Source organism: Dendrobium catenatum, unplaced genomic scaffold, assembly GCF_001605985.2.
Source record: "Dendrobium catenatum unplaced genomic scaffold, ASM160598v2 fragScaff_scaffold_1375, whole genome shotgun sequence".
In the NCBI taxonomy this organism is placed as follows: domain Eukaryota; kingdom Viridiplantae; phylum Streptophyta; class Magnoliopsida; order Asparagales; family Orchidaceae; genus Dendrobium; species Dendrobium catenatum.
The window spans coordinates 499,867-511,771 of record NW_021319837.1 but is presented as its reverse complement, the minus strand read 5'-3'; the positions used below and the strand labels follow the sequence as shown (position 1 = coordinate 511,771).

Genomic DNA, 11,905 nt, shown 5'->3' with positions numbered 1-11,905 from the left:
CTCCAAACTTCAAAATTCGACAAGAAGAAGATAGCCATTGATAAACAGATTGGAAACCTGCTTCCACATTTCCCATTAATGATGCGCATCAAAATTTCAAAACAACCACATCGCGTAGCAATCGTCATAATACATCAACATCTGCTCCAACGACACATTCCGATCATCTTCAAGCTCATCAAGCTCACACTCATCCTCGATCATGGATCCCTCATGCTCAAAAACCTCAATCCCACTCGCCCTTCTCTTCAATTCCTCATCAACCTCAAACCCGATACACTCCCTCACACATAATCTATTTAGATCCCGGCATCCGTCAATTATAGCAAGCAGGTCCTCTCTGCCTAACCTGCAGCAGCTCAGATCTAACCATTTCAGTTTCGGAAGAGATCCGATGATCGCCGCGGCATCCTCTTTCTTGATGGATCCTCGGAGCTTGAGCCCCTGGAATTTGTTGCAGTGGAGGCCGATCTGCTTCACCAACTCATGAAGAACTGAAGGCTTGGATTCCATCTCGAGCACCTCAAGCTCCTTCCAGTTGCTTATTGCTTTCAAGAGCAGCTCCTCGTCTTCGGATTCAATCCGAGGCAGGATCAGGTTCTTCAGCTTCGAGCATCTATTATAGATCGAAAATCGTTAGTGCCCTAGACATCTCGAGACGCAGTACCGATTTAAGGAAACAGAACTTACTCATCGGATGCAAGGGATAGATCTTGGCTTGAAGCGGAGAAGAGCGAGTTGAATCGGAGATCAACGGCGGCGCCACGGGCACGTGCCATGGCGAGCTTCAAGAAGTCGGAGAAGGAGAATCGCGGAACGGAGAACTCGAATGCGAATCTCGAGGCGAAGGGGCTCGATGGATTAAAGTCTAAGTGACGAAAATCGAGGATCCGGTAGCAAAGGGGGTCGACAGATGCCTGATTCCAAGATTTGCAGACGAGGGGTACGGCGGTGGTAAGATCGTCTAGGCCGAGCTTAGAGAAGATGTTTACAAGGCAATCCAACTGCATCCCCTCCCATCTTCCAAGCTCCATGACTGTAAATTCGAGTTTTAAGTCCCTAATTTTTTGTGCCCGATTTCTCTGTTTTTTTTTTAGATGGTGGAAGGAGACGGAGTTCGCTGGGGTATTTAAACAAACAGGTGCTGTGCACTGCAGGACTGCGAAACCGGTAGAGGTAAAGAGAGATTATGTTTGATAAGGTGGAAGATTCTCCGAGTCTCGCTTAGAACGGGCCAGTTACTATTCCTTGTAAGCTTGTGGGGCCCACCAGAGCTATTATAATTGGCTTCTGTTTCTCTCGCGTCCACGTAAAATTATTTTTTATTTGTCTTCTTTTGCAGAAAAAAGGACGCGGTGATGTGCTTCTAGAAACGAGGATTGGATGTTAGAGAAACTAACAGGTAACACCCTCTGTATCTACTAGAAGTTTTTTTTTTCTTCCGGCCTTCTTTTTGGCGTAGGATAAGGGTTGATATATCATCAAAAAATTTATCTTCATTAGGCACGTATCTCGATGCAAAATCAAATTGAAAACTTCAGAAATTAAATTTGAAAAACAAAGAAAAGAAGAATGGCTCAGGAGCCAAAAGGACTCAGGTAGTTCTGCCAAATCACGAAAAGGGTCAGTTCACGAACGGGTCTGGGCAGAACAAATACCCCTGGTTGCCATAAGACCATCCAAGGGGTTGCTAAGATCTTAGCAATCATCATTGTCCTATCAAAAAAATCACCCAGGCAACCTATAATAGGGACAAAATTTACAGGCACCTCAAAAGAGAAAACAGCAAAATCTTTAACAGCAGATTCCTTCCTCAGGCTACATACAGCCTCCAGTCCACCACTTTTAACCGTGTTTCCAGTTAGAAAAGAAATAAGAATAATCTTTCCTCCAGTAATTCCTCCAAAGGCAAGGTGCAGGTAATGTAAAGCTTTCCAGAGATAATCCATCCCTTGACATGTAATATTTCCGGTGATATCAATCCAGCAGGCAATCGTGTATAACAACAGCACGTGAATGTAGTTGAACCTCAAACCCATAGAATATCTTAGTAACACAAATGCAGCTTTTGCTTTACCTCGTTTCCTTTTTTCCATTTATTTAACTTCAAAAAGACAGCCCGTATAACTTTACGCTTTAAAGAGGTAACACACAAAGCATTGTCGTTAAATTTTCTTGAATTACGTTCAATCCAGAGATAATAGACAGCAGCATGAAGAGTAAGAAGAGTGGCGTTTCTAACATCTTTATCATTGTAGAGACCATGAATAAAGTGAAGAGCTTGAATAATATTAGGTCTCAAGTAGAAGTTACTGAATTGAGCAATGAGCATTTTAATAAGCTGAAATGAGTAGTCACACTCAAACAAAATGTGAGAGGTATTCTCCAAATAGTTATGGCATAGAGGGCAAGACGTGTCCTCAATGGTGATATTCCTGTAAGCCAAAGCTGCAGCAGTTTTCAATCCATTGTTTTAAAGCTATCCACGTATAAGAGGAATACCTAATGGAATGGTTTTTGTGCCAAACTAATTTATACCAGTCCACATCAAAATCAGAGAAGTATTCCTTATAAAAGTCCTTAAAGGTGGCATTCTCATTATTTTCCCAGGTTATGTGATAACAACTGCTATGAGTAATGGGAATTGTGCTAATGAGATTTTTAATAGCAGGACTAAGGGAGAATGGTAGAGCCCAAGCACCGTCAATTATCCAGCTTGCCAAAATTCCGTTAGCCCCAAAATCCAGAGTAGGAGCTTGCCCAGTAAGCATAGAGGAAAGATTCTCATTTAAAACCCAATGATCCCAAAGACAGTCAATAGGACTGTTAGAACATACCTTAAAACAGAAATTCCTTCTCAACAATTCAGCAGTGCTACATAAATTTTTCCAGTAACCCGAACTGTAGGATGGGCAGGGTTTCCAAGGTGAACTATATCTAGTTTTTAACCAACTGGAAAGAGGAGACTGAGTGTTGTAAAGTCTGAGAATAGTCTTACAGTTATAAGCTAACTTAAGAGCTTGAAGAGAAGCAATACCCAAACCACCTTTAGAGATAGGCTTAGAAGTGGAATTCCAAGATATGAGATGCATCTTTTTGGACTGAGGATCTCCCTGATATAAGAACTTGGCACAAGCTTTGTTAATTGATTTCAAGACAGATTTTGGGATATTGGAACCCCGAATCCAATACGCCACCAAATTGGAAATTGTGTATTTTAAGTACTGCAACCTACCTGCAAAAGATAGAAGCTTTGCTTTCCAACCAGAAAGCATGTTAGTAACTTTTTCGATCAAGGAGGAGAAATCAGAAATCTTGAGCCTACCTAAGGAAATAGGTAGACCCAAGTAGGAAATGTTGGTGGAGCAATTAGAAATTTGGAGGGCTTGTGAGATAGAGGTGATAGAATTAACATTAGAAGGAAAAAGAAGAAAGCTTTTGTTGAGATTGAGGTGAAGGCCCGAGACAGAAGAAAAATGCTCCAAAATTCTTCCCAGATTTTCACAATTTTTAGTGTCAGCCTTCCCAAATACCACTAGATCATCAGCATATGTAAGATGGGACAATTAGAAACTATCCAATTTAAAACCTTCAAAGGAATCCATATGAGAAGTGTCATCAATAAGACAAGAGAGAGCATCCATAATGATACAAAAGAGGTACGGACTTAATGGACAGCCTTGTCTCAAACCAGATGAGGATTTAAAAAAACCATGAAGGCCACCATCAATGCATATTGAAAAATGGGTATTATTAATACAAGCTTTTATCCAGTTGATGAAGGTGGGAGGAAACCCCTTTTGAGCCATTCTAGCAAATAGGAAATCCCTTGAAACAGTGTCAAATGCCTTCCGAATATCCAATTTAGCACAAAAGAATTTTCCCCTATTCCTTTTGTTAACAAAGCCAACAATTTCAGCCGCCAGAATACAGTTTTCATTGGATAGTCTATTGGAAATGAAAGCTGCCTGACTTCTATGAATGATATCATCCATGTAAGGTTTCATTCTATTGGCAAGTATCTTGGCAATAATTTTATGAAAAACATTACACAATGAAATAGGCCTGTAATCTTGAATGGTATCAGCATGTGTTCTCTTAGGAATGAGGGCTAAAGCAGTGGCCTTCGCTCTGCTCGGAAGGTAATTTTTTATGAAAAAAGACTTAACCGCATTGCAAACAGTAGGTCCAGTAATGGACCAAGTGGCTTTGTAGAAGGCAAAGTTAAACCCATCAGGCCCTGGTGCAGAAGAGTTACAACCAGACTTAATAGCATTATGGATTTCAACATTTGTAACAGGAGAAGTAAGGGCAGAAGTAGCCTCATCTTGTAGTGTGTTCCCATAAGGAATATTGCTCAAATCAGCAGAAGGAGGTCTGGGGGAGTTGTAAAGAGCTTTGAAGTGGTTGATAATACCTTGAATGTTGGAAGCTTGAGGTGCATCATTGCTGCAAACTGAGTGAAGAATGCTAAGATTTTGTGATTTCCTCCTTTGAATCCTTGAAAAAAGGATTTTTAAGTCTTCTTCCCCATTTGTTAACCACTTGACTTTTGAATGTTGAATGATCCAATTAGCTCTTAATGAGTTATAAAAAGCATAATCCATGTTAATCTTTTTGAGTTGTCCACAAAGAATGGCATTTAGAGGATCCAAATTAACTTGATGCTGGAGTTGTTTTTGCTGGGAGGAGAGATCAGAACACTTAGAGTCTAAGTGAGTAGAGTTAACCCATCTTTTGAGTTTGATTTCCTTCTTCAATAAGTAGAGCTTGTTATATAGTGAAATAATGGGATTCCCATTAGGAGGAGAAGCAAATTTGAAGGAGAAGCGAATATCGAAATCAAAATGTCCCAAAATTCGGGGATTTTGCACCAGAAGTTTTTGAACATGAATCTCTTACTAGCGGATCTTTCCACCTTCGATTGGAGAATGAGAGGTGTGTGATCGGAGACCAGACTATTGCTTACATTGTAAAAAGAAGTTGGATGAGCAGAGATCCAAAATTCATTGACAAGCACCTGGTCCAACTTGAGATGAATAGGGTTGTCAGTCCTTTGATTATACCAAGTGAAGTAATTGCCAGTAGAAGGAAGATCCTCAAGATGTGCATCAAAGATGAAAGAGTTAAATGGAGCCAACTTAGTAGAATTCAGAACATTGCCACCAGACTTTTCGGAAGGAAAACGACAGCAATTAAAATCCCCAAAAACTGCCCAAGGCAGTCCACCATTTGGTAAATGAAGCCTTAACTCTTCCCAAAGAGTGTTTCTTTCCACATAATCATTAGAAGCATAGACAACAGAAATCAGAAATGGTGGCAGATTCCCCTCACTAACCATGCCAGCAATAACTTGCTTAGAAATGAAGGTGGGGGAGAAAGAGACCTTATTAGCGTTCCATTTAATCCATATCCGACCCGGAGAAGCAGCTTGAAAGTTGTGACAACTCAACTCGTTGTCAAAAATCTTGTGAGTGGAACAAAACCATGGGTCTTGTAGGTTATGATGGAGGATACGATTTTCAAGTAGACAAAGAATGTCAATGTCGTGGTCCTGAACCACTTTCTTACAGCACAAAACTTTATCAGGGTTGTTGAAACCCCTGATATTCCATACCACAATATTTGGATGGGTCATGGGAAACTATTTAGACTTAGAACCTTTCTTGGCACCCTTCCCCCTTGTGTTTCTAAGGGGTTGAGAATGAGAGGCATTATTAGGTTTTGAGGAGTTGGGTTTAGAACTAGAGGGAGGAGAGAATTTTCCCTGTTCGTTTTGCAATTGAGAAGCAGTAGAAGCATTGTCTGGCTCTATAATGTAAGTAGAATCAGAGTCCGAGAGATTTTGCAGTAAGGAAAATTTATTGGGTGAAGACGTGTTCAGAGGAGCTTGATTGATAAGGGGAGCGGGGAGATCAGAGGAAGAAGAGGTTTGTTGAGTAGGAGAATTTAGGTTAGGAATTATCACCGAGTCTGTTTGTATACAAGAGACATCCATAATGATATCAGTGTCAGCTTCCTGGGCCTTCTCCGTGAGTTTGGTGGTATCATTGTTAAGGGAGTTGAATTCTGGTTCTGTGGGGGCAGAGATTTCGTGATAGTTGGGATGAATCAAAGTGGTGGCGTCTTGATTATCGGGTATTTCAGGGCGAGGCTCCGTAGAGGACCTGGGAGTAGGAAGGATACCCTTGGGATTTTTGGAAGGTGGTCTTGGGCGTCGACTGGTACTTCTTCCTCGGGGGCTAACAGGAGGGAGAGGAGGTTTGGGATTTGGATTTGAAGGGCAAGCATCGGTTAAATGGTTGAAAGATTTGCACAGATCGCAAACAGAGGGGCGCCATTCATACTGAATTTTTAGGTTGAAGAGTTTACCTTCCACTATAATAGGAATGAAAGCAGGATAAGTAGCAGAAGAGTCGATCTGGACACACACTCTAGCGTATGTGAGTCTTGATTTAGAAGCTGTGAGAGCATCGACAGCGAGAGGGATACCAACTTTGGTGGCGATCTTGGAAATACCTATCGGGGTCCAGCAGCAGAGCGGTAAATCGTGGATTTTGAACCAAATAGGGATATTGGTGTACTCAATTCTTTCAGGGCTGAAGTGAGAAGACCATTTTTTGAAAATGAATGGTCTACCAAAGATAAACCAAGCACCTTTTGTCCATACCATTTCATAATCCTCAGCACAAGAGAATTCAAAGAGGAAAAAACCTTCACTTAGTGAAATCAGTTTGATAGTACCTTTGAGCTTCCAAAGATTTGTAACAGCTTTGAGCAAAGCTTCATAATATGGCCTTTTACCGAGAGAGTAGCCGACCAAAGCAAGGTTGTATTCCTCAACAGCTTCAGCTATATCTTCAGTAGGGAAATCAATGATTTCTTCAGGGGTTGGAAGAGCCGAAATATTGAACTCACTGGCTACCGGAGGATCCGAGAAGACTCTGTCCCAAGGAAGAGGGCACGATGTACCTGGGTTAGGAAGTGGTGAAGAAGAGTTGGGTAGGGGAGGAAAGGAAGTGGAGTAAACGGAGGGATCCATAGGATCCCCCCAACGGAGGCGGCGAAGGGACACAAAGTGGAGAGGAGGCGCCGGGAGAAAAAAATCGCCAAACCCTAGCGCAGCTCACAAGGCGCCGGGAGGATTGGATGTTAGAGAAACTAACAGGTAACACCGTCTGTATCTACTAGAAGTTTTTTTTTCTTCCGATTATTCTTTTTGGTGTAGGATAAGGCTTGATATATCATCAAAAAAATTATCTTCATTAGGCACGTATCTCGATGCAAATCAAGTCAAAATCAAATTGAAAACTTCAGAAATTAAATTTTGGATCATCCAAATTCCGATTTTAGCAAACTTACCGTCCAACTAAATGTTTAAAAAATATGAACCCAACGACATCAAATTTGACTCAATCCGAGCCCAAATGAGTCCAAATCAAAGCCACGAATTATTATTATTATTATTATTATTATTATTATTATTAGTAAGTTATCAGAATCACTCTTATCACAAACAAAGAAGACATTCAAAATCTTTATTTATTTATCCCTTTATTTCCAAAGGAATAAATTAAAAGTCATACAATGCAAGAGGGATAAGGGGGTTCGCACCACCATATCTAGTGCATACATAGCTATTATTAACCATTTTATTTTCTCACTTCCTCTATTATTATATTGGAATGTTATCGACTTGGCTTCCACTAGCTTTAGATTTAAAGTCTTCCCCTATGTTACCTTTGAGAACATGTGGATTAACCTAGATAACATGTCTTTGAGCTTCCTTAGCACCTTCAAGGATTGTTGATAATGTTATTGTAAGAAATTTTATATTTGAATAAGATAAGTTATTTTCCAACCCATCATTCTACTGTGAAAGGTCAATAAGAATAAAAGGCTCCTAGAAATAGCTTGTTAGACTTTTAGCCAAAGTTGATAAAGTATATTTTAGGTGTCACAACTACTCCTAACTTACGAGTCTGCTACATCAAATTTCTAGAGAGAGATGCTCCAAAAAATTTCTAGAGAGAGAAAACTTTCGCTTTTTAAATTCTGTCTCCTGCAAATTCCATTCTCCATCAATGACGGTGGAGGGCCGCCGGCTTCCACCATCCGACACCTCTGAAGGTTGTCGAAATTCATCAAACATTGATCTGAGGGGAATAGTGGCGGCGCACTGCCGCCGACAAATGCAGGATGTGATCACTGAAGTTGAAGACCAATGACAATCAAGGTTGTAAAGGTCTCCTTCATTTGCTGATAATTCGAAGATAATTGTGAATGAAAAGGACTTGTTGTTTTTGAATTCCAAACAGAGATCTCAAATTCATGAGATGAAATGCCAAGGACCATTGGTGATAAAGGATGTATTAGAAATATTACCTAAGTTGATCAAGCATGTGGAAGGCAAAGGTAAGGCTATATCTGAAATGGTGGAAATAATTACTCCTATTACTTTGAAATCATCTGAAATTCCTTCTGATCATACGGCGTATACCTCTGGAATGAAAATTTTTGTTAACCGGTTCTAAAATTCGAATGCAATCCCTGAACTTTGTCGCAGCGTGATAAATGAGAATTTTTGGAATTTGGTTAACAACAATATTCATTCGGTACTGGAAAGGAGGAATGTCTTGGATGGAGGCAAGTTTTTTCATGAATTACCTAAAAGCTCTGTAAGCTTGGGCAATGTGAATCCATGGAGTAACAAACCTTTTATAAAATTGGATTTCAATGAAAAGGAAGTAGTTTTATCTAAAGATGGAAAGGCAGTAAGTTTAAATGAAGAAATGGAGGAGATGAACTCAAAGAAATTGTCAAAGTCATTGGTAATCAAGGTTTTTAGGAAAGATTTACCATCCCATATGGTGGCTTGGGAGCTAAGGAGATAATAGAAGCAATTCGGTCAATACCACTTTACTATATTGGCTAGAGGATGGTTCTTATGCTCATTCTCATCGGAAGAGATGGTAGAAGCAGCTCATTCAGGAGGTCCTTGGTTCGTTAACGGACATATAGTAGGTATGGAGAAGTGGATGCCGGAATTTACTACGGCTTCTATAAAGGGACTTCCTTCTCCAATTTAGATTAAAATGCCCCACTTACCTTTGCAATGTTGGGATGAGAAGAATGTAGCTTGTATAGCTTCAAGAATTGGAAAACCTCTTATGTTGGATGGTAATATGTTTCATTGGGGAATAAGAGAATTTGCTAGAGTTTGTGTAAGAATAAGGCTTGATCAACCTCTTCCATTAGGTGTATGGGTGGATAGCATGGCTGGAAGGTTCTTTCAAAATGTGGAGTATGAGAAGGTATCCAACTTTTGCTTTGTATGTGGGAAGATTGGACATATGGATAATGAATGTGTACTAAAAGAAAAAAATCCTAAAGTCTTGAAGGTTGCTGATGAAAGTAATAGGAGAAATGATATGGAAAGGACTCAAGAGGTTTTGGAAGAACCTACTTATGGTCCATGGATTATGGTCAATAACAAGAGAAGGAGAAATTATAAACAGAGCTACAAGATGAATAAATCAAGCACTGCCATATATGTTAAAAAATCTGTAGTTCCTATGATAGCTGAACAGGAAGCTCAGTTTGTTATGGAAGATGGCTTTGGTAAAGACTCTAGAAAGGAGATCCCAAGGATTCTATGTGATGTGGCTGATCAAATACAAGAGGGGGATTTTAATATGGAAGGAGATAAAGTTGGAAAAAAGAAACAAAACATTGTTCTTATGGAACAGAAAATGCCAGATAACAATAGTAATGGTTGCTCTGGTCAAGTTCTCTTTCAGATTAATTCAATTGTCAATAATGGGAAGGGTTGCTTGCGAACTCAAGTAAGTCCTAATGGATTACTTGCGAACTCAAGTATTCCCTATCAAAAAAATGATTTCAAAGTTCATAAAGAAATAGGTACAAAGGAAATGGAACAGTTGGGACAAAAGGTCTTGATAAGCAACTCTGCTGATTGGGCAATGGAAAAAATATCGAAAGTGGAAGTTCCTGTTGGTCATGAGAAGAATAACATGTTATCAGTACTTCAAACAGTTAATGAAGATGGAAATGCTGATAATACTAATATAAATGCCATGGTTGATAGAGAAGAAGGTGAGCTGGTAGAGGATGAAAAAAATGCTAATAAAGAGGATGTCCAAAACCATTTTATGAATAAAGTGAAGAAAGAAGGAAAAGGTGATGGGATTCAGAAAGAGGTTGATTGTGTAGTTCTGGAGAAATCGGTCCCTGTAACCCAAAAACAAAAGCTTTTAAAAGAACTTAAACACTTGGGACCTTTGAGCAATTCGGCTAGATCCAAAAAATCTGAAGAAAACATTAAAGGTAAATGTGGGGGTCCTTCCCCACCTTTATCCAAATAACTTCTCTTGATTTTTGGAATTGTAGGGGAGCAAATAAGAGGGAAGCCTCCCTATATTTAAAAGATTTTTTAAAAGAATGGGAGATCTTCTTTGTTGGGGTGGTTGAAACCAAAATCTCTTCCTTTGAGAGATATGAAGTGAATAAATTATTGGGTGATGTTGGGATTATTTTCTATATCCCTCGGTTGGTGCTTCCAGAGGTATTATGGTATTATGTAAGGTTAATATTACAAAGTTTTCTGTAATAGAGGCTTCACCTCAATGTGTGATTGGGGAATTAAGTCTTTTCAATAAAAGTATGTGGATTGTTTCTACCGTATATGGAAACAAAATTCCACATTTGAGAAGAAACTTGTGAGAAGTATTAGAAGATAAAAGTGATAAAGATACCCTTATGGTGGTGGGAGGGGATTTCAATTGTGTGCTTTCACAAGAAGAGAAGTGGGGTGGAAAGAAGTTCTCTTTTTCTCAAGGCCCACAAGAAATGTCTGTTTTTATGTCAAGAAATGACCTACATGATGTGGGAATAGTGGGTTCAAAATTTACTTGGTACAACAACAAAAGTGGAAATGCTCGTATACTCGAAAGGCTGGATAGGTGTCTGTTGAACTCCAAAGCATTGAATGAAGCTCAAAATGCAGTGGTAAGACATTTGGCAAGGATTGCTTCCGACCATTGTCCCTTAATTCTAAGAATTATAAATGAGAAGTTGTACCAAAACAAAATTCTTAGTTATGAAGATGTGTGGGAGTCTTTTCCGGCTACTAAAGCTATTGTTTTAAAAGTATGGAACAAACCTATTAAAGGGAATGTCATGGAAATCATTAATGTGAAGTGTAAGAGGACGTTAAAAGCAGTTCATTTCTGGAGCAAGGAAAAATTAAAAAACTTCAAGGATAGCAATATTCTTTTAAAGAATGAGATTGTTGGTCTACAGTTAGAAGAAGCCAATGCAAATGCTTTAGAGGAAGAAAAATTGATTCTGCTAAGAGCAAAAATAAACGAATTCAATGTGAATTCAGCTCGGTTAAGCACATGGTGGAGGCAGAGATCAAAGTTGAAATGGATTTAGGAAAATGATACAAATTCAAAATTTTTCCATTCTTTTGCAAATGGTAGAAGAATGGGAAATTTTATTCATTAATCGAATAATGAAGAAGGTATTTTGGTAGAAGACCATGCAGAAATTGAAGACATCCTATTGAAGTTCTTCAGCAATAAATGGAGGAGCATATATGGTAATTTGAATGGATGGCCTCCGGTTTTTAAATCTCTATCTATAGCAGATTGAAAAATCTTAGAAGAAGATTTCTCTTTTTCTGAACTGGCGGCAATTATCAAAGATAGTGGAACAAATATTTCACCCGGATTGGATGGTACAACTTACTCTTTCTTTAAAAATTATTGGTATATAACTGGGAATGACGTCTGGAGAGCGGTACAACATTTTTTTTTTCTACAGGATAGCTTTGTTCAAATTGGAAGCAGTCGTTAGTAATTCTCATTCCCAAGTTGCTGAG

The 11,905-nt window shown here is 39.2% G+C and overlaps 2 protein-coding genes across 2 annotated transcripts; both read right to left on the bottom strand.

Annotated features, from left to right (window-relative positions):
- Positions 1-31: 31 nt before the first annotated feature.
- On the bottom strand, positions 32-1,162 carry LOC110092520 (F-box/LRR-repeat protein At3g48880-like). Its single transcript, XM_020817101.2, has 2 exons — positions 691-1,162; positions 32-616 (listed from the first exon to the last, which is right to left on the bottom strand). The coding sequence occupies exons 1-2, from the start codon at positions 1,032-1,034 to the stop codon at positions 97-99; spliced, it is 864 nt and encodes a 287-aa protein (XP_020672760.1). The 5' UTR covers positions 1,035-1,162; the 3' UTR covers positions 32-96.
- A 4,482-nt stretch (positions 1,163-5,644) lies between these two features.
- On the bottom strand, positions 5,645-7,042 carry LOC110092522. Its single transcript, XM_020817104.1, has one exon. It carries the CDS (start codon positions 7,040-7,042, stop codon positions 5,645-5,647), a length of 1,398 nt encoding a protein of 465 aa, XP_020672763.1.
- Between the last annotated feature and the right edge of the window lie 4,863 nt (positions 7,043-11,905).

Bases quoted from the DNA above. Each gene is read 5' to 3' on its own strand.
- LOC110092520 (XM_020817101.2), bottom strand. From the start codon at position 1,034: ATGGAGCTTGGAAGATGGGAGGGGATGCAGTTGGATTGCCTTGTAAAC. The intron at 617-690 runs GTAAGTTCTGTT...GATCTATAATAG, and splicing joins CTATCCCTTGCATCCGATGA to ATGCTCGAAGCTGAAGAACC.
- LOC110092522 (XM_020817104.1), bottom strand. From the start codon at position 7,042: ATGGATCCCTCCGTTTACTCCACTTCCTTTCCTCCCCTACCCAACTCT.